The sequence below is a fragment of the Schistocerca cancellata genome, chromosome 9 (genome assembly GCF_023864275.1).
Source record: "Schistocerca cancellata isolate TAMUIC-IGC-003103 chromosome 9, iqSchCanc2.1, whole genome shotgun sequence".
Classification (NCBI taxonomy): domain Eukaryota; kingdom Metazoa; phylum Arthropoda; class Insecta; order Orthoptera; family Acrididae; genus Schistocerca; species Schistocerca cancellata.
In genome coordinates, this window is record NC_064634.1 from 178,567,447 (window position 1) to 178,589,779 (window position 22,333).

At 39.4% G+C, this 22,333-nt stretch overlaps 1 protein-coding gene across 7 annotated transcripts in view; it reads left to right on the plus strand.

The window, feature by feature from the left end:
- The window catches only part of LOC126100705 (RILP-like protein homolog), a 187,071-nt gene that overhangs the window by 64,220 nt on the left and 100,518 nt on the right, over positions 1 to 22,333 (plus strand). For all 7 annotated transcript variants that reach the window (XM_049911322.1, XM_049911323.1, XM_049911321.1 and 4 more), the window contains one exon: positions 10,454 to 10,581. In XM_049911322.1, the coding sequence (XP_049767279.1) occupies positions 10,454 to 10,581 (128 nt within the window). The remainder of the gene's footprint in view (positions 1 to 10,453; positions 10,582 to 22,333) is intronic.

Here is a 22,333-nt window from a genome sequence, read left to right on the forward strand (position 1 = left end):
CTTTAAAACGTAAGTGAGGAGAACAGGAATGTTGAGTGAGCTGGAAAACCTTGCCAACAGAGTGGTGCTCAAAAGTGACTGACACCGGCTTTGGCATTTTCGACATACCCTTGCACAACTTGATGTAACTTATCTTTTTCTAATGTCAAGTTTTGATGTTCATTATGGAAACTTGCCACTGGTCTTTCATTGAAGAGGGAGGATTCGCAAGGTACATATTGTCACCCTGCTTTCCTGATGTTTCTGTTCGTCTTGCTTCCTCTTCAGATGAGGGGCTGATTTAATTAATCCCTCGTTCTTTGCATATGCTTTCTGAAACTGGACATACTCATCTATTGGCAGCCACTGCTCTTCCCCTGATAGTAAATACCTGCTAACTCTCCTAATTTATGCGAAAGACTCCAGATTTTCAGCTTTTTCTCCTGCCTCCCGATTATTCCATTATTTCACGCAATTTTTAGCTAATGATTGTCAAACCTAAGATGGCTGTTCTGAAAACCCATCATTTCAGTTTTTGGCCTATTGTGGAAATTCTTTTACTTATTAGTCTTTCTAATCAATGTACATCTTAGAGTTTGTAGAAATAAGGAAGATTGTACTTTTTTTCCTCTTTTCCTGCACGTTTTGTAGAATGTGACTCATACTGTTCAGTTCTGTGCTCTGTTTGCAGTTGCATTGGTGTGTTATCACCGTGGCAGTGCTGCCATGTTAGTGGTTTTACCACGAAATCTGGTGGTTTTAAGTACCTGTCTAGTGACCTGTGGGAATTGTTGTAATTTTAAACATATTAGGGTGATTTACAGTAAAATTACCTTTAAAAATCACTTGATCCATTCAGCATACAGAAAATAGCACTATTTAATTTATTAATGTCTACTAGCTCTTGAATTTATATGAACTTAACATTTATAATACACGGTATTCTGTCTCCACTTCTGTTTTGTGTTCTAGCATTAATAAATCTGCAGCTGCATGCATTGTGCTTACCTATAGTGCTGGTGTTAATGTGGTGTTTTTTTACATCACTGGATATTGTTTTAGCACTAAACGTGGGTAAAGTAAAGGCACAGTTTGCCCAGAAATGAGCTGAATGGTTATACAAAAGTAAATTTGCAAACTGGTTACAAAGAATTCTTGATGATGACGCAAGAGCATCTCACAAATTTTGTTGTAGTACTTTGTTAGCACCTTATGCCGATGTATAAGCTATAGTGGCACAAAAAAAATTCTATACAGCTGCAGCACCCCAAACAAGAATGGTACCTTTCAGAACCATGGAAGACTATTTAGAAGTGAATCAAGCTGAGGGTTCCCTTGCACATTTTTTTTGCCGTAGTGTGATCATATCGTGTGAGCACTCAAGTGAGTTGTACATGAGTAAATTTAGACAATGATGTTGCCAAAAAATTTCAAATACAGTACATAGAACAAAGCATAGTGCAGTTACAAAACATGTATTAAGGCCTGGTTTTGTAGAAAAATGTGACAAGCTATTGGTGGCAACATGTATAACATTGTAACTGTTGAATAGACAGACATTAGTGTGACCAAATTTTTAGGAATAATAAAACTATATTACTATGCTGCAACCAATGCAGTCACTCCAACATACACTCCTGGAAATGGAAAAAAGAACACATTGACACCGGTGTGTCAGACCCAACATACTTGCTCCGGACACTGCGAGAGGGCTGTACAAGCAATGATCACACACACGGCACAGCGGACACACCAGGAACCGCGGTGTTGGCCGTCGAATGGCGCTAGCAGCGCAGCATTTGTGCACTGCCACCGTCAGTGTCAACCAGTTTGCCAAGGCATACGGAGCTCCATCGCAGTCTTTAACACTGGTAGCAAGCCGCGACAGCGTGGACGTGAACCGTATGTGCAGTTGACGGACTTTGAGCGAGGGAGTATAGTGGGCATGCGGGAGGCCGGGTGGACGTACCGCCGAATTGCTCAACATGTGGGGCGTGAGGTCTCCACAGTACATCGATGTTGTCGCCAGTGGTCGGCGGAAGGTGCATGTGCCCGTCGACCTGGGACCGGACCGCAGCGACGCACGGATGCACGCCAAGACCGTAGGATCCTACGCAGTGCCGTAGGGGACCGCACCACCACTTCCCAGCAAATTAGGGACACTGTTGCTCCTGGGGTATCGGCGAGGACCATTCGCAACAGTCTCCATGAAGCTGGGCTATGGTCCCGCACACCGTTAGGCCGTCTTCCGCTCACGCCCCAACATCGTGCAGCCCGCCTACAGTGGTGTCGCGACAGGCGTGAATGGAGGGACGAATGGAGACGTGTCGTCTTCAGCGATGAGAGTCGCTTCTGCCTTGGTGCCAATGATGGTCGTATGCGTGTTTGGCGCCGTGCAGGTGAGCGCCACAATCAGGACTGCATACGACCGAGGCACACAGGGCCAACACCCGGCATCATGGTGTGGGGAGCGATCTCCTACACTGGCCGTACACCACTGGTGATCGTCGAGGGGACACTGAATAGTGCACGGTACATCCCAACCGTCATCGAACCCATCGTTCTACCATTCCTAGACCGGCAAGGGAACTTGCTGTTCCAATAGGACAATGGACGTCCGCATGTATCCCGTGCCACCCAACGTGCTCTAGAAGGTGTAAGTCAACTACCCTGGCCAGCAAGATCTCCGGATCTGTCCCCCATTGAGCATGTTTGGGACTGGATGAAGCGTCGTCTCACGCGGTCTGCACGTCCAGCACGAACACTGGTCCAACTGAGGCGCCATGTGGAAATGGCATGGCAAGCCGTTCCACAGGACTACATCCAGCATCTCTACGATTATCTCCATGGGAGAATAGCAGCCTGCATTGCTGCGAAAGGTGGATATACACTGTACTAGTGCCGACATTGTGCATGCTCTGTTGCCTGTGTCTATGTGCCTGTGGTTCTGTCAGTGTGATCATGTGATGTATCTGACCCCAGGAATGTGTCAATAAAGTTTCCTCTTCCTGGGACAATGAATTCACGGTGTTCTTATTTCAATTTCCAGGAGTGTATTTGAAATCAGCTGACCTGAAACATTTTCAGTCTTCTTCTTATTCTTTTTTTTTTTTTTTTTTTTTTTTAAGCAATATTGCAACAATTCCATGCATTATTAGGTCAAGGAAAGATCCCTTGTTTGCATTTTATAATGTTTATCTACGTGACTAGCCTGCAGTTCACACATAATTGCCTGGCAGAGGGTTCATCGTACCATTGTTAGATTATTTCTTTACTGTACGGTCTCAAATAGCATGCAGGAAAAACAAATGCATAAATCTTTTCATTTGCACTTTTAAATTTCATAAATAGCTCTAGCCGAAACAAAAAAGTTTGTTTTAGTGACTGCCACCCCAACTCGCGTATCATTTCTGTAACTTCCTCTCCCCTTTAGCAAAATAATACATACAGAACGAGCTGCCCTTCTTTGGACTTTTTCTATGTTCTCTGCCAATCCTATCTGGTAAGGATCACACTCTTTGCAGCAGTACTCTCTTGTAGAGGATGGACAAAGTGTAGTGTAGGCAGTCCCTTTAGTAGATTTGTTGCATCTCCTAAGTGCTCTGCCAACAAAGTGCAGTCTTTGGTTTATTTTCCCCAAACATGTATATGGTCTTTCCAATTAAAGTTATTTATAATTGTAATTTATAGGTATTTAGCTGATTTGACAGCCTTGAGATTCATGCATTTTTCTTCTAATAAAAATTTGACAGATTTTTAGTACTAATGTGGATGACCTCTGTTTTCTTTAATTGGGGTCAACTGCCACTTTTCACTCCATGTAGCTATATTGCTGTTCCTGATGTGACTTTTGTATGTCACATGGTGAAAAAGTGATGTTCCAAACCACCGAAAGAATGTTAAATTTGTGACCAATAAAAGACATTGGAATTTGGTGTTAGGAATTATTTACATCATTTACAATTTTGCAATTAATTGCACTGACCATGCAAGTGACCTGTTCAAGAAAATGTTAACAGATAGTAATATACTGAAAAAATGCAGCTCTGCAAGAACAAAAACTGCTATAATCGTAGGAGAAATGGTCGAAAAACCTCAACCTAGTACAACTGTTGGACTACGCTACAGATGATGGGTATGGAATTGACACTCTGGTTAGTTCCAGTGTTCTTATTTGTTTTGGTGTTACACACACACACACTCACATCAGTTACATCAGAACTATACTGAAAATGGTACACAATCTTTCATCATTCGTACCTCCCAGTTTTTGGATTTTAAAGGTTGGCAGGTATGTAGTATCACAAGAGTCATGTCATTGTCTTGGTTTGGATGTTTGATTGTTTTCCGGGCACTGGCACTTCCAGATCGTGCTCCCTGCCATCTGGCGAGTATAACTGAGCATAATGAAGATGCTCCCTTGACGCTTGATAAGATCGCTGTGACTGGAGAATTGGGAAGCTCACAGTTGACAGTTGATTTGTTGAGGCCTAGTGTCACCTCCACCATTCCAACTAATGCTGCATCAGCTAACAGTCATATTTCAAACTGCCTGATTCAGGATGGTGTTACAAGGGCAAAAATATTACAGACTTTGCAACCTGTCAAAAATCATGTTTCTGTTTCTCCTACATGAAATCAGATTGCTTTGTTTCTGGGTGTTCCGTAACAATAATGTAGCTACTAATATGCAACTTGGGTGAACCAAGACATCATGCAGTATTGTTCATGGGTTAGCACCAAACCTTATGAAAAATATTCGCAAAGACCTTGAAGGGGAGGTTCCTTCTGTAATCTTATTTCATGAGAGCCTTAACAAGATAGCAGAGTTACAGCAAATGAATATTGCTCTCAGATATTGGCACAAAGCTAGGAAATGCATTATTTGTCATATGCGTTTTTAGGCCATGCCACTGCTGCTGATAGGTTGGGTGGTTTAAGATAGAAACTTCTGATCTGTACCTTACCAACATGATTAAGATATCGATGCCACTTGGGCATTCATGAAGGATTTGCATCTTGACCTGAAGAGTATTCATGGGGACAGTGAATCAACTTTTATTGACATGGGATCTTGTGGTCTTCATACGATTTGTCAGAGTTTTAAAAAAAATGCAGTCTTAAAGACTAATTGGAGTGTTAAACCTTTTCTGGGATTGATTTATAATGTGTTGAACATACCTGCAGGAAGAGCTGATTATAAAAGATTTAATAAACCTGAAAATCTGCCATTCCCTAAAAAATTTTGCTCTATGATCTGGCTGGAAAATGAAGATGCAGCCGACTGGGGTGTAAAAGACAGCCCCTTTCTAAAGACTTACGCTGATGAAGTAAATGAATAAAAGAGTAAAATAGATACTTACAGCTGGTGAATAATATTGAAGTACCTCAAAGCACTTTTTGAGGGAATTCCAATGTGTGGTCTCCACAGTACCTTTCCTGTATAATGCTCCATCATCTCTACTTGCTGATGTGATGTCCTTAGTTGTTAAGGTTGAAGTAGTATCTGCCATGAAATCAGTGTGTGTGATAAAACTTGATAATAAAGCTGGTCTTATTCCTGGAATAGACGTGAACTTGGATCATGTTGTATCATGTGAACTCAGAATAGTAAAAGTGCCTGCCAAAGATATATTACTTTTAGGACTGTCTGTATCGACTTTCTAATCGAAACATGCTCAAACCACCTCCCAAAATCACCTTCGAAGTCAACATTTGTAGATACATAAGCTTTTGTGATCCAGTTGTGATAAACAGGAGTCTGATTACTAGCAAGGCTAGAATCTTGAATGCTTTGCAGAAATTCTCTTCACAGAAGTGGATAAGTGGTAAGGATTGTGATAAAATTGAGAAACAATTTCTGCAAATCCTTGGTAAGGAGATATTTTTAGATCTCTGTGCAAACTACAGGACGACTGAGACAAGAATCGATCACTTTTGAAGAGACTTATTGGATAGTGACACCATCTGTCAGCATTTTTATAGCTTTCCTCAAAAGGTTCCCATTCTGAGCCATGGTCAAGCCTTTGTAGAGCAAAGTTTTTCCACTAATAAATAGTGTATGATAGTCAACCAACAAATGAAGTCATTGGTGGCCATATGTCAAGTATATGATAGCCTGAAATCAGCTGGTGGTGTCTTAAAGATTGACATTTACACGACGATGATTCTGGACTATCGCAATGCTCCAGGTCGGTATGGTGAGGCTTTAAAGTGGAAGCAATGTGAAGAAGCCAAGAGAGCTAGAGGGAAGAAGTCCATCATCCAGCAAGCTAAAGAATGGGAGGCTAAAAAGTTAGATATTGGCTGAAAGGGTCACTGTACAGAGTGTAGTTGGAGAGATTGCTTCTCTCACAAAGGAGTTTTGGCTGGTTTTCATTGATTGAGCTGAAGTGTTTGTCAAAACACATTTTTTTTTTTAGCAGAGAGAAGTTACTAAACATACCACAGTGATGTTTTAATTTTTTTAATTTTAATGTTGTATAATATAACACATTTCTTTTATGTTTGGTCAGATGCATTCTTACCTGGAAAGTTCGTAAATCCTATATGGCAGGATGAAGGTGTTAACAAAGTATGAAAAAGGTGACCGAAAAGACCTGTATTTACGTTTTGATGTTTAGTTTGTCAGGCTTGTCAAGATATGAATACATGTTTTATACACTCTAGTTTGTCCCCTTTTTTTTCCCAAACCCCCTTGTTACATTGGGTGCCAGAATGTTGACCGTAGCAGACTGCCCATAACAGTCCCTGCAAATTGAGGAAAATAACATGTGCCAGACTGCACACAAAGAAACGGAAATTCACAAAGAAATTAGGTACAAAATGTGTGAAACAAACTGATGCCAAAATGTATTTCAAACCATGTATTTTAAAACATTTGTTACTCAGTTTCCAACAGTTGTGAAGGAGCCTTTCCACCATTTTGTGGATGAACCTCTTACTTGACAGCCTTTTCAGGCACATGCCATTACCCACATCACTGCTTCAGTTCCAGTACTCATCTCAACTTTCCAAATTCAGTTGGAGTTCTTTGCAAGAGTGTAGGTTTGTGGCCTAACCCAACAGACACTACTAATCTGTCAGAGAGTGCATGGCAGCTCCTCTGTAGAAAGAAGAAATGTATTTTGGAGAATAGTTTTAGATTTCATCTCTGTTGCGATATTTGACCTCAGCCCATCATTTGAAAAAAACTTACATGGTTTGAGACAAAATTTAAAAACCAGATAGCAGTAAATCAATATTATTAATGCACAGGTGAATCACCATTTCCAGCAATATGTTAAAAGGATGTGTACTATAGATATGATTTGAGTTGTTAAAAACTCTTTATTTTCTTCCTTACCAACTTCTCAGATACATTATGTATAACGTTGGGTAGTTAAACATGCCGTACTTGCTGAAAGTTAACTTCAAGCACAGATTTTAAATTTCCTACGGCTACACACACACACACACACACACACACACACACACACACACACGTGTCTGCTTATGTGTGTGTGTGTGTGTGTGTGTGTGTGTGTGTGTGTGTGTGTGTGTGTGTGTGTGTGTGTGTGTTTTACAATGTAATGTTCTCCATACGTGTTTTTAAAAACTGAGTAAAGCATCTAAAAAGTAAGCTAACAGTAACAGAAGAAAAGTTCTTGAATAAAATGTTTCTCATTTTTTCTGATTTAGTGTCAGCAATTACAGGATTGCTGTTTATTCAAAGTTAAAAATTAATTCATTAATAAAACAGAAATTCTTCACCTAAAAATGGCTTTCATTTATGCAACTTACCTGTTTACTTACCCTTCAGATCATAATTCCTATAAAGGAGACAATTTGCTGTTCATTAAAGACTAGAGGGTTAGTAACATGTTTCCCTTATACTTTTTATTTTTCATTTATTTACTTTTTTGTTGACTTATATCTGTACTTACCCTTGAGATCCCTAAATTTGTCAGGGAAAAATGCTAAAATTTGTCTGCAAATCAGGAAAAAAATTGGGGAATTTCACTTTGGGAAACTTGTGGCAGCCCTGGTTTGTCAGCTATGAGGGGGATGTGGGTGGAGGTTTGGAGGCACTTGAAGAGGTGTTGGACAGTGGTGGTCAAAGGACAGAGAAAGTGGTGAACAGGTTTGACAGATTTTTTGAGGTGGCATTGTGCGCTGATGTAGTTCCTGTCGGGCAAGAGTTTGTGCGAGATGGGATGCAGGATTTTGGGATTGCAGAGCAGGAGAATTTTGTCATTGGAGAGAAGGTATCACACTTTGATGGGGGCCACCCGTTCCATGGGGCTTAACCTCTCGTGGTCATCCCAGTTGTATATCCAGAGCTAACTGAGGTCTTCAGACTGAAATTACTGTCCCAACCTAGTACAGAAACAGGTCTCTCACGTCTTGTCTCTCCAGTCATCTATCATTTTCCATTTACCCACTGACTGGACCACAAAGGAGCACTCATCGCCATCCAGAACTGGAGAATCTCAATCACATTCTCCACCAGGGATTTGACTACCTCCCATCATGCCCTAAAATGAGGAATTTCGTACCCATTATCTTTCCCTCTGCAATATTTCACCACCCACCAAACCTATGCAGTGTTGTTCCCCATCCTGAGATGGTTGGAGGGCAGTGAATTGGAGAGAGATCCAGTGACCTTGCTGACCAAGGTAGGCTCTGACAAGCACAAAGACATGTGCGGCAGTATCTTGCCGAAATGTAAGCCCAGTATGGCTTGCCATGAAGGGCAACAAAACATGGTGTAAAATATTGTCAATGTGCCACTGTGCTGTAAGGGTGCCGTGGATGACAACCAAAGGAATCCTACTATGAAAAGACTCCTGGTTGATGGGCTGTGTGGCAGGCGAGAGTCAGGCTGGTATACCATCGCTGGTCGAGACATCTCCAGACACAACTTCAACCTGAAATATCATTGACTGAAGGATAATTGTCTTCAGCGATGAGTCCTGCTTCAAATTGGGCCCTGTTAACCAGTGAAGATACGAAACTTCCTGGCAGATTAAAACTGTGTGCCCGACCGAGACTCGAACTCGGGACCTTTGCCTTTCGCAGGCAAGTGCTCTACCATCTGAGCTACCGAAGCACGACTCACGCCCGGTCCTCACAGCTTTACTTCTGCCAGTATCTCGTCTCCTACCTTCCAAACTTTACAGAAGCTCTCCTCGAGTCTCGGTCAGGCACACAGTTTTAATCTGCCAGGAAGTTTCATATCAGTGCACACTCCGCTGCAGAGTGAAAATCTCATTCTGGCAGTGAAGATACGTCTGGAAATGCGACTAGTAGTGGTGGGACACTAGCCCGACAACCAGGAGTGATGGTCAGCAGTGCCATTTCTTTCCATAGCAGGACCCCTCTGGTTGTCATCTGCAGTACATCAATGGTATTGTACGCCCCATTTTGTAGCCCTTCATGGCAAGCTATCATGAAGATTTCTCTCTTGAGTTTTGGCGAAGTTTATCAAATTCCATGGTAATCAAATCGCCACCACCACCACATTTATTAATCACATTGTTTTTGTCTTGAATTGTACAAATACATGTATAAATCCTAGAGTGGTTTTCCTCTCCATTGTGAGTAACTATCACATCTTCCATTTCATTTTCTCCTCCTCCTCTTCCTCCTGTGTACTATTGCACTGTTTATCCCCCACTTTTAACTTTTGTACAAGGTTACATGATCACTACATGTTCATGGGGTATGAGTAGAGAGAATAATGTCTGTGTGGAATATCAATCCGGTGACAAGTTTTTGAGTAAATCTTCATTTTATATATTGTTAAGCTGTTGGTGTAGGATAAAATTAAATTAACTTTACCTGTCATATAAGTAAAACATTCCACAATCCACATATCAAAATTTTGTTGGCATGCTTGGATGTGATTGTATATTATTAGATTGTTTATTTTTGCTTATACAACAAATGATTTAAATTATTAACAGAGAAACAATACAGTGTAAAATGCCATGGTGTGAATAGAACTTCCTGAAGCAGTGTTGGTCTGTGGAGATCAAAATATGACGTTAGGCTGTTTTTTGTTCCTGAATGTTTAAATTTGTTTCCATCTCCATATGTGATTAATAACTCCATTGAATTATTATATGAAACCTATAGACTTCATGTATCTCTTTACAGTTGTGATATGTTCCCACTTTAAAATATTGGCCCATTTTTATGGGCCTACTGAATGTCTGTTCACCATCAGCATCCTAGATTTGCCTTGTTACAAGTGTAGATATTTAAATTTTGGAAAGTGTACATCATTATTACTCAGTTTTATCAACAATGTTTCTGTGTAATATATATTTGTGTGTGTGTGTGTGTGTGTGTGTGTGTGTGTGTGTGTGTGTGTGTGTGTGTGTTGATTTTTTCTCAAAGTTTGTGTAGTTTATTTACTATCCAGTGTTGAAGATAGACTGTTGCGGATTTATTTTGTATTGCATTCAAAGTTTCATTAAATTTTTTGCAGCTCATACAGTAAGCACAGAAGTTGACGTTGTGGTGCTGCAAAGACTGCGTAATGTGATTGACCAACAGAGAGAGCAGATTCGTTCAAGAGAAAGGGAAATCCAGGCCAAAGCTTCAGAAATTGATGCTGTAAGTACCTGCACCTCATCTATAGCATAGTAAGTGGTTGCAGAATCAAAGCCCAACCGTGAGATAGCTATTAAATATGACCTAAATCCTTTTGCAGCTTCCATAAAACAGTTGGTTTTAAAAATTGCGCTACTATCGGAGATAATGCTTTAATATTAGTCTAAAAGGATTTGGTATGAGATTAATATTGAAACAAATTATGGAGCTTTCAGTACCACCAGCTTCCCCCCCCCCCCCCCCTCTCTCTCTCTCTCTCTCTCTCTCTCTCTCTCTCTCTCTTCTGCCCCCCTCCTGTTCCACCACCTAGCCCACATCCCTCCACTCTTTCCCAACCCCCCACTCACCGCCTTTCCCACCTCGCCTCCCCCCTCACCTCCTTTCCCACCACGCTTCCCCCCCCCCCCCCCCACTCGCCCCATTTCCCTCTTTTTAAATTGGTGAAATATGTATAGTCTTCTTTCCTTAGTGGCATGATTGAGGAGAGTAACAAACCATCAAAATGTAAAGGACTGATTTTTAGATATTGCTTTCTTAGAGATAACAATTTATTCTTGATCTGTTTCATTGTTTCACTCAATTCATTGTTTCACTCAATTCATTGTTTCACTCAATTCATTGGCACTGTTGTTGTTGTTGTTGTTGTTGTTGTTGTGGTCTTCAGTCCTGAGACTGGTTTGATGCAACTCTCCATGCTACTCTATCCTGTGCAAGCTGCTTCATCTCCCAGTACCTACTGCAACCTACATCCTTCTGAATCTGCTTAGTGTATTCATCTCTTGGTCTCCCTCTACGATTTTTACCCTCCACGCTGCTCTCCAGTACTAAATTGGTGATCCCTTGATGCCTCAGAACATGTCCTACCAACCGATCCCTTCTTCTGGTCAAGTTGTGCCACAAACTTCTCTTCTCCCCAATCCTATTCAATACTTCCTCATTAGTTATGTGATCTACGCATCTGATCTCCAGCATTCTTCTGTAGCACCACATTTCGAAAGCTTCTATTCTCTTCTTGTCCAAACTATTTATCGTCCATGTTTCACTTCCATACATGGCTACACTCCATACAAATACTTTCAGGAATGACTTCCTGACACTTAAATCTATACTCGATGTTAACAAATTTCTCTTCTTCAGAAACGCTTTCCTTGCCATTGCCAGTCTACATTTTATATCCTCTCTACTTCGACCATCATCAGTTATTTTGCTCCCCAAATAGCAAAACTCCTTTACTACTTTAAGTGTCTCATTTCCTAATCTAATACCCTCAGCATCACCCGACTTAATTCGACTACATTCCATTATCCTCGTTTTGCTTTTGTTGATGTTCATCTTATATCCTCCTTTCAAGACACTGTTCATTCCATTCAACTGCTCTTCCAAGTCCTTTGCTGTCTCTGACAGAATTACAATGTCATCAGCGAAATTCATGAATTTTAATACCTACTCCGAATTTTTCTTTTGTTTCCTTTACTGCTTGCTCAATATACAGATTGAATAACATCGGGGAGAGGCTACAACCCTGTCTTACTCCCTTCCCAACCACTGCTTCCCTTTCATGTCCCTCGACTCTTATAACTGCCATCTGGTTTCTGTACAAATTGTAAATAGCCTTTCGCTCCCTGTATTTTACCCCTGCCACCTTTAGAATTTGAAAGAGAGTATTCCAGTCAACATTGTCAAAAGCTTTCTCTAAGTCTACAAATGCTAGAAACATAGGTTTGCCTTTCCTTAATCTTTCTTCTAAGATACGTCATAAGGTCAGTATTGCCTCACGTGTTCCAGTATTTCTACGGAATCCAAACTGATCTTCCCCTAGGTCGGCTTCTTCTAGTTTTTCCATTCGTCTGTAAAGAATTCGTGTTAGTATTTTGCAGCTGTGGCTTATTAAACTGATTGTTCGGTAATTTTCACATCTGTCAACACCTGCTTTCTTTGGGATTGGAATTATTACATTCTTCTTGAAGTCCGAGGGTATTTCGCCTGTTTCATACATCTTGCTCACCAGATTGTAGAGTTTTGTCAGGACTGGCTCTCCTAAGGCCTCAGTAGTTCCAATGGAATGTTGTCTACTCCGGGGGCCTTGTTTCGACTCAGGTCTTTCAGTGCACTGTCAAACTCTTCACGCAGTATCGTATCTCCCATTTCATCTTCATCTACATCCTCTTCCATTTCCATAATATTGTCCTCAAGTGCATCGCCCTTGTATGGACCCTCTATATACTCCTTCCACCTTTCTGCTTTCCCTTCTTTGCTTAGAACTGGGTTTCCATCTGAGCTCTTGATGTTCATACAAGTGGTTCTCTTATCTCCAAAGGTCTCTGTAATTTTCCTGTAGGCAGTATCTATCTTACCCCTAGTGAGATAAGCCTCTACATCCTTAAATTTGTGCTCTAGCCATCCCTGCTTAGACATTTTGCACTTCCTGTCAATCTCATTTTTGATGTGTTTGTATTCCTTTTTGCCTGCTTCATTTACTGCATTTTTATATTTTCTCCTTTCATCAATTAAATTCAATATTTCTTCTGTTACCCAAGGATTCCTACTAGCCCTCGTCTTTTTACCTACTTGATCCTCTGCTGCCTTCACTACTTCATTCCTCAAAGCTACCCATTCTTCTTCTACTGTATTTCTTGCCCCCATTCTTGCCAATTGTTCCCTTATGCTCTCCCTGAAACTCTGTACAACCTCTGGTTCTTTCAGTTTATCCAGGTCCCATCTCCTTAAATTCCCACCTTTTTGCAGTTTCTTCAGTTTTAATCTACAGGTCATAACCAATAGATTGTGGTCAGAGTCCACATCCGCCCCTGGAAATGTCTTACAATTTAAAACCTGGTTCCTAAATCTCTGTCTTACCATTATATAATCTATCTGATACCTTTTAGTATCTCCAGGGTTCTTCCATGTATACAACCTTCTATCATGATTCTTATACCAAGTGTTAGCTATGATGAAGTTGTGCTCTGTGCAAAATTCTACGAGGCGGCTTCCTCTTCCATTTCTTAGCCCCAATCCATATTCACCTACTACGTTTCCTTCTCTCCCTTTTCCTACACTCGAATTCCAGTCACCCATGACTATTAAATTTTCATCTCCCTTCACTATCTGAATAATTTCTTTTATTTCATCGTACATTTCTTCAATTTCTTCGTCGTCTGCAGAGCTAGTTGGCATGTAAACTTGTACTACTGTAGTAGGTGTGGGCTTCGTATCTATCTTGGCCACAATAAGGCGTTCACTATGCTGTTTGTAGTAGCTTACCCACATTCCTATTTTTCCTATTCAGTATTAAACCTACTCCTGCATTACCCCTATTTGATTTTGTGTTTATAACCCTGTAGTCACCTGACCAAGTCTTGTTCCTCCTGCCACCGAACTTCACTAATTCCCACTATATCTAACTTTAACCTATCCATTTCCCTTTTTAAATTTTCTAACCTACCTGCCCGATTAAGGGATCTGACATTCCACGCTCCGATCCGTAGAACGGCAGTTTTCTTTCTCCTGATAACGACATCCTCCTGAGTAGTCCCCGCCCAGACTGTTGGCACTGTTATAAGCCTAATATTATATTTTGTATGAAGTTAAATGACAGCATTAGGCAAGGGAAAAATTAGCTTGCAGCAGCATGGAGGAATATAAATTGTATCCTGTGATATCAGAAAAAAAGGCTGAAGGTTTTAGGCAGATAAATATAAACTAAAGGATATAAGTAAAGTCGTAAAATAAAGAGTGGGGAGAAAGTTTCTATTAGAAAGGAGCTGGAAGATAAGATGACATCTGAATAAAATTGCAAGCAGTCTTAGTTACTCACAAACTTATTACTCCTCATTTAAGTGAATCTCTTCTGCCCTTAATCATAAAAAGCACAGTGATCACCTTTTCCTATTCTGCAAACAATTTGGGGATCATTCTGGACAATCACCTAGACTGGAATGAACACACAACTGCAGTCTATAAGGTGTTGGCATCACTTCACTCATTACCGAATTGTAAAAAAAAAGTACAGTCTCTCGAGCTTAAAATGAAACTCTGTCATTAGTACTCCCCATCCTTGATTCTGATGATCTGATGATCCTATTCTCAAAGGACTTTTGTATGAGAGCACACATTGGCTGCAACTGGTGATGTTCATACATTTGTGATGTTTGCTCCTTTCAACATGTCACTCCTGCCTGTGAACAATTATCATGGCTGTGTGCTGATAAGTGCAGAGATTATCATACCATGTTGGTGCATTGTCTTCACAGTCACTGCACTCCATACTATTTCTCATCAACCTTACACTACTATGTGAACAGCACAGCAGAAATACATGTTCTCTAAATCATTTTCTGTATCAGGAACCCAAATTTGGAACAATCTCCCTCAAAATGTTACAGAAATTAAAATCCTTCCAAACTTCAAAAGACAGATAATGGCCCACCTTCTGTCACTGTAGCAATCTCTTCTTGAAGGTCACTTCCACCGACCTTCCCTCCCCCATCACTTTTCCTTCACCTTGTCTCTTTTTCAATTCCCTCCTGTTTCATTATCCCTTCCACTTCTTCTAATGCTAAATAAGGCTTCAGAAGTCTTAGGCTAATCAGTATCATTATTTATGCCTCCATTATGTTATTTTTGTTGTCAACATTTTACTGTTATTTTACTACTGTTATTATTATTATTTTACTATTATTATTATTATTATTTTACTATTACTATTGTGATTTCTACATAATATTTCTTGTCTATATTGTCCTAGTCAGAAATAAGAGAGGTCTCTAAGGTCCTGATTTGGTCATGCTAAATAAGCAATAAATAAATAAAATAAACAGGGTTATATATTTTATGAACAACATTGAAGTTAAGATGTGAGAACAGTGTACACTAAGAAACATACATGTGTTTTAACATGTGTGTGCTGGTTGCTGTTTCAAGGGTCACAAATTTTCTTAGCACCTCCATTTTGATGTAATAGGGTTGCTCTGACCAGATATCTTCTGACCTTCACAAAAAAACTTAATAAAAAAACTATAATTTTGCCATCCACATACACCATACATCAGTTTTATCCTGCTATCACTGCTTCATAGTCCCCACATCTTGAGAACCATCCCTAAGATTCTCTGTGGTTTGTTACTTATTAAACTTGTTGTCCCATCCCTTATCAGATCTTGTCAAAACCAACAAGAAATATTGTATGAAGTACTAACCAGACGTCTTGCAGAAGCCTCAGAAAGGATGTATGGATTTTTACTCTTACATGCCAGTAGCTATAGTGTCTTATGATATTTCTGCATAGTAACAAGAAAAAATTCAGTACGATCTCAGTGATCAACAAGAACAGTACTGGATGTAGAAATAACTTCCATGTAAACTATGCTTGCCTCTCTAGGCCTCAGAAGGATTTTTATCTGCTAATACAAAAACTGGTAGACACCAGGGAGAAAATTAAAAATCCCGAAATATTTGAAAGCAAACTAAAATAATACGTCATTAGCTACTCCTACCCATTTACAGAATATTTGAAACCAGACATTTTGTTGAGTTGCAGACAGGCTTTTCAAAATATTGTAATTATTCCATCCAGGATTTTTCATTGTTCAATATTTGTACTAGACAGTTACTGAATTTACCAGTATAAAGGCAACTGACAGTATTCTACCAAGAATTTGCCATTATTTTATCATTTTTGAAGTGGAAATGTGCATGAAAAGATGGACAAATATATAGTAAAAAGTTCTCCCACTAGCATAACATGTCAAGCACAGTATACAACACTATCGTGAGTTTGCTGATGTGAAATTGAAAATATTATTATTAAGTATTCTAGACAGCTTAACTGGGATACAGCAAGTTCGGTAAAGAAAAAAAAATGGTAGTGTACTCGTATTTAATTTAAGCAGTTCTTTAATATTCCTGCCCTTTGATTTTTATTCAGGATGGCATTATTTATTAACATGTCTCTCACCAGTGAACCTGGCCCTATGTGGTTCTTTAACCAGTTAAAAGTTTCTAGTGCACTCGGACTATTTTAACTAATTCTTGTAAGAGTGTTTCTGAGTACATGTGTAATTCCCTACAATTTAGTTGGTTGTTGATTGTACCACTAACTTACATATGTGCTCCACAAGCAAAAAAAAATTGCCTGTTTTTAAGGAAGTTAAACATGTACATATGTTAAGAATCTGCAAATCTGCCATAAATGAAGAGACAAATGTACAAAATGTGGAGTTAGATCCATTACATTCTGCTGGAAAAATGTATGGCAGCATTTTAGATTAACTGTCAAATATGCGCTATGTTGAGGTACCTTACTAGAGGTCGACTTGTTTGTAAGGAATTGATTTCTGTAGAAAAGTAAAGAAGTCTTTTTTTTCATAATTCATTGCACAGAGAGATGGCAAAAGAGAAACCTGAAGAAATATAGGCTGTCTTGGAACATGACAAAAGCATTTTCTGTAGTCAATGAGGTTTCAGTAATCACTATTATTGTCTAATGTAGAATGTATTTCACTATAATAATGCTTTTATAGAGTTCATTGAGGAGGTGAAGAAACTTTGGAATAAGAAAACTGGATGTTGTGCTTAGAGGAAGAGATTGTGTGTCTTAACAGTAATTAATGTTGACTCCAGGTAAAGCTGCTGTGTTTTAGCACTGCTTGTGAAGTTATCTGCCTTGTGTGTTTCGTGATTTGCCTGCCCATTTAAATTAATTTTGGTTTGCATTACTGTAAATTATAAAATTAATAAAGCAAAATTTCCGAAGAAAGTATTTTCATTAACTAAAACTCAGAATACCGCAATTTTTCTTTTGTATTTGAAGTTTGTGTTTTATATTTGTTACTTGTCATAATCTTTCTAACAGTAGTATACTTAATTTATAGGAGCATTTGATTCAGTGTATTTATACTAAAACCTCAAGCTTTTGTAACCATAGTACCTATTACATTAATTTTCCATCGGTCGGAATCGGTATAGCAACTACTTGGGCACAACTCACCTGGCCAAATATCAGTTTTGCCTGTTCTGTTCATAATAAAATAGCAAATGGTTCAGTCACAAGAGTGTATCATTAAGGAATAAATCACATTGTGTGCTGTTCCAGAAACCAAACTATCCTGGACAGCATATGATTTTATTTTTCTGATTAGCCACAGCCATAGATAATCGAACCATTAACCATGTATTTTCCAACCTTGTTAAATACTGCCAATATATTTTCATGTTCAACAATATATATTTTTTCCCAGCTTCGTTTTTTTTTTTTTTTTTTTTTTTTTTTTTTTTTTTTTTTTTCAAATTTAATCAATATTTTTGATACTTGCAGCTGTGCTCTGTCAGCTGCTTATTCATTTATGTTTACAATGCAGATAAGAACAAATATTATGTCTCTTGCAACTGAATGTTTGTTTTGTTTATAACAAACTTGTTAACCCTACGACAAGGTCATTGCAGTATGCAACAAGAAATGTTGTGTACAGTGAACTGCATAATTGACATACTGTAAATTGAAAACCTTTCCTATATTCATATAGTGCTTACACAAGAACCAATGGACCCATGAAAAGTATAGAAAACATAAAAACCACGGATTCCTCATATGAATGGGTGAACATATTTGCTAAAAAATTAATATTTAGTTGCAATATTTCTTCTTACTACATGGTAAATATAATTACTCTAGAAAGTTTCCATCTTTTTCAATTTTCTTTTTCCCCCCCGTCTTCCTGCCTTGTTGATCATCATTAATACACTTTCCGCTATCGGGCACTTTTCTCTGCAGCACTCATGTTTTATTGTGATTGTTATCTTAAATATCAATTATATTGTTTAATTACATCTAAAAACAAAGATGTATCTAAAAACAAAGATGGTGAGACTTACCAAACAAAAGCGCTGGCAGGTCGATAGACACACAAACGTACACACAAAATTCAAGCTTTCGCAACAAACAGTTGCTTCGTCAGGAAAGAGGGAAGGAGAGGGAAAGACAAAAGGATGTGGGTTTTAAGGGGCTCCGGAACGCCCTATACTTGCAATGTTAAAATAACGCTTATAAATTACATCTTTCCTCACAAAGTATTTCAGGTAGGAAGTTGAACTTTTTACAGATTATTTATTGGAATATGGGCTACAACTTAACACGGGGATTTTACAAAATTTTAGTTCAGTTATTAAAGATGATTTTTTTCAATTGTAATGAAAATTCACAACATTTTTTTGCAATTTTTTTATTTATATTTCAAAAATATACAGTTTTTTGGAAAAAGGCTGTGTTAAATTATGCAGAAGGTACTGTGTAACATTTACTGAAAGTTTGAAACAAATATGTTTGGAAGATCCTTAGAAAACATGTAATTAGTATGAGAAAATAAAAGTTTTGGGAATCGAGCGACAAAGATTGGATTAACTTTTTAGTGCATTCCAGGTCCATAGGATGGATTATCTTCATCCTCTGCAAACTCCTCCTCCAGCTTCCTCTTGTTCCTCCTCCTGTTTACTCTTGCTTGTATTTCTAGACTCTTTACAGCCCTGTCTGCAGCCCGAAGGCGTTCCTTGTCTAAAGCAAACATCGCTCGTACCATGTTAGAATGTTATTATTTACAGTAATAACACATACCTTTGGCTTTCCAACATTTCTCCTTTTCTTAAAAGCCTTCAGAGGATTTCTAATAACTTTACTTTTACTCATTATTATACTTCAACAAAACAGAGACTCAAGAAACAGAATTAATTACAAATATTTTCGAGATAACGACAGAGTAAATAAACATGAAACAATCGACAATCACACCAGCGATATATATTGAACCATCACAGGTTAGCCACAACACATACTTTATCTCACATCACTAAAATGTACCTGATGAACACGGACGTTAATAACAACACCATTTGACAGCAGTTTAACAGTGCCACAGTGGGTCACGCCCATGTAGAACACATTTCAAAAAAAATTTAAAAATAGTTGTAGTCTTCGGAATTGAATAAATTATATATCTATTAAAAGGTAATAGTCTGCAGATTCAGAAAATGCAAAAAAGTAAAAACTGAACTTTTCATGATTTTGAGCCTTTCCGGAGCCCCTTAAGGGAAAGGGTAAGGAGTCATTCCAATCCCGGGAGCGGAAAGACTTACCTTAGGGGGAAAAAAGGACAGGTATACACTGGCGCGCACACACACACACACACACACACACACACACACACACACACACACACACATCCATCTGCACATACACAGACACACACAGACACACACACACATATCCATCTGCACATACACAGACACAAGCAGGCAAAGAGTTTGGGCTGAGATGTCAGTCGAGGTGGAAGTACAGAGGCAAAGATGTTGAAAGACAGGTGAGGTATGAGCGGCGGCCTAGGTCTTCGTGGCAAACGAATCTGCTCCAGTCCGGAATCCTTGAAACATTACACCAACAACCTGAAAACAGCTTTCGCATCCCGCAACTCCCTCCCGACCTGGTACAGAAGCAAATAACCAGAGCCACTTCCTCATCTCCTCAAACCTGGAACCTCCCACAGAAGAACCCCAAAAGTGCCCCACTTGTGACAGGATACTTTCCGGGACTGGATCAGACTCTGAATGTGGCTCTCCAGCAGGGATACGACTTCCTCAAATCCTGCACTGAAATGAGATCCATCCTCCATGAAATCCTCCCCACTCCACCAAGAGTGTCTTTCCGCCGTCCACCTAACCTTCGTAACCTCTTAGTTCATCCCTATGAAATCCCCAAACCACCTTCCCTACCCTCTGGCTCCTACCCTTGTAACCGTCCCTGGTGTAAAACCTTTCCCATGCACCCTCCCACCACCACCTACTCCAGTCCTGTAACCCGGAAGGCGTACACGATCAAAGGAAGAGCCACGTGTGAAAGCACCCACGTGATTTACCATCTCACCTGCCTACACTGTGAATCCTTCTATGTGGGAATGACCAGCAACAAACTGTCCATTCGCATGAATGGACACAGGCAGACATGTTTGTTGGTAATGAGGATCACCCTGTGGCTAAACATGCATTGGTGCACGGCCAGCACATCTTGGCACAGTGTTACACCGTCCGGGTTATCTGGATACTTCCCACTAACACCAACCTGTCAGAACTCCGGAGATGGGAACTTGCCCTTCAGCATATCCTCTCTTCTCGCTATCCGCCAGGCCTCAATTTCTGCTAATTTCTAATTTCAATTTGCCGCCGCTCATACCTCACCTGTCTTTCAAAAACATCTTTGCCTCTGTACTTCCGCCTGGACTGACATCTCTGCCCTAACTCTTTGCCTTTACAAATGACTGCTTGTGTCTGTGTATATGCGAATGGATATGTGTGTGTGTGTGTGTGTGTGTGTGTGTGTGTGTGTGTGTGTGTGTGCGCGCGAGTGTATACCTGTCCTTTTTTCCCCCTAAGGTAAGTCTTTCCGCTCCCGGGATTGGAATGACTCCTTACCCTCTCCCTTAAAACCCACATCCTTTCGTCTTTCCCTCTCGTTCCCTCTTTCCTGATGAAGCAACTGTTTGTTGTGAAAGCTTGAATTTTGTGTGTGTGTTTGTGTGTCTATCAACCTGCCAGCGCTTTTGTTTGGTAAGTCTCATCATCTTTGTTTTTAGATATATTTTTCCCACGTGGAATGTTTCCCTCTATTATATTCAATTCTGTTGTTTAATTTAGAATGGAATCATTTTTGGGTTGTCTTTCCCTGCCCTTATCTTTTAGGGCTGAAGGCTTTCATTTGCATAATAGCTGTGTACTCTGTAGTTACATTTACTCATAAGTTTTAAAGGTTAAGGTGAGTATAGTTTCCCCTATTTCCTGTGTGGTATTCTGCATGTTCTTTTCTTTCAGTGTTGTTATGTTTATATAAATGAATCTGACAGTAGCTGCTGTGCTTGTACGAGTTCCCTTGTTTGCTGCTCCCCCCCCCCCCCCCCCCCGCCTCCCAGTAAAATTATACAAGTAACAGTGCAGTTCTGCATAAAATGCCACATTGGCTGTGCACTGATATAAAGTAGCAAAGTTTTACGTTGTGTTTTGCATGTTAATTCTGTATTTACAACTTCAGTTGGTGAAACGCTGTTACTTGCATGATGGAATGTGTGTAAAAGTGCACCATATAATTCTGTTTTTTCTTCTCACATGATTGTTAATAAACTGTGGCCAATCATATTAATTTCTCAGTATCTTGTCCCTCAGTTTTTGTAAGTCATTTGCTTAATGTTATGAATAATCAGAATAGACCCATTGCTCTGATTTCCTGATTATGTATTTAGGGCAGTTCTCATGACTCACTTTACAAATGAATACAGTTTATCTCTCACTTTCACTATGGAATACAGTCTAGTCTCTGCCATCTGTAATTACAAATATGAGTATGGTATTATTAAAATTGCATAATGGACTTATTCAGAATTAAAACCAAAACCCCAATATTGTTTTGATTGGCATCAGACATAATTAACAAAATTCTTGATGCCTGGAGGCTCTGATAAACATATCTTCCTGCCTCTTGATCACTGATCAGCCATGGTGTATTTGTTAATAAATACCTGTAACTGAATTGTAAAAGGTATAAAACAGACGTATACTGGATATTGATTTCAACACCACAATGCCTTACCAGGCATAGTCTTACTACAGTAATTTGACTTTGTGTCCCTCTGAGCTTTGAATGGACTTACTCAGCCAGTTATAAGGGAACCTACACCTCATTGTGGAGTGTGAACTATAAAAGAAAGAAAGCATCTAATATAGA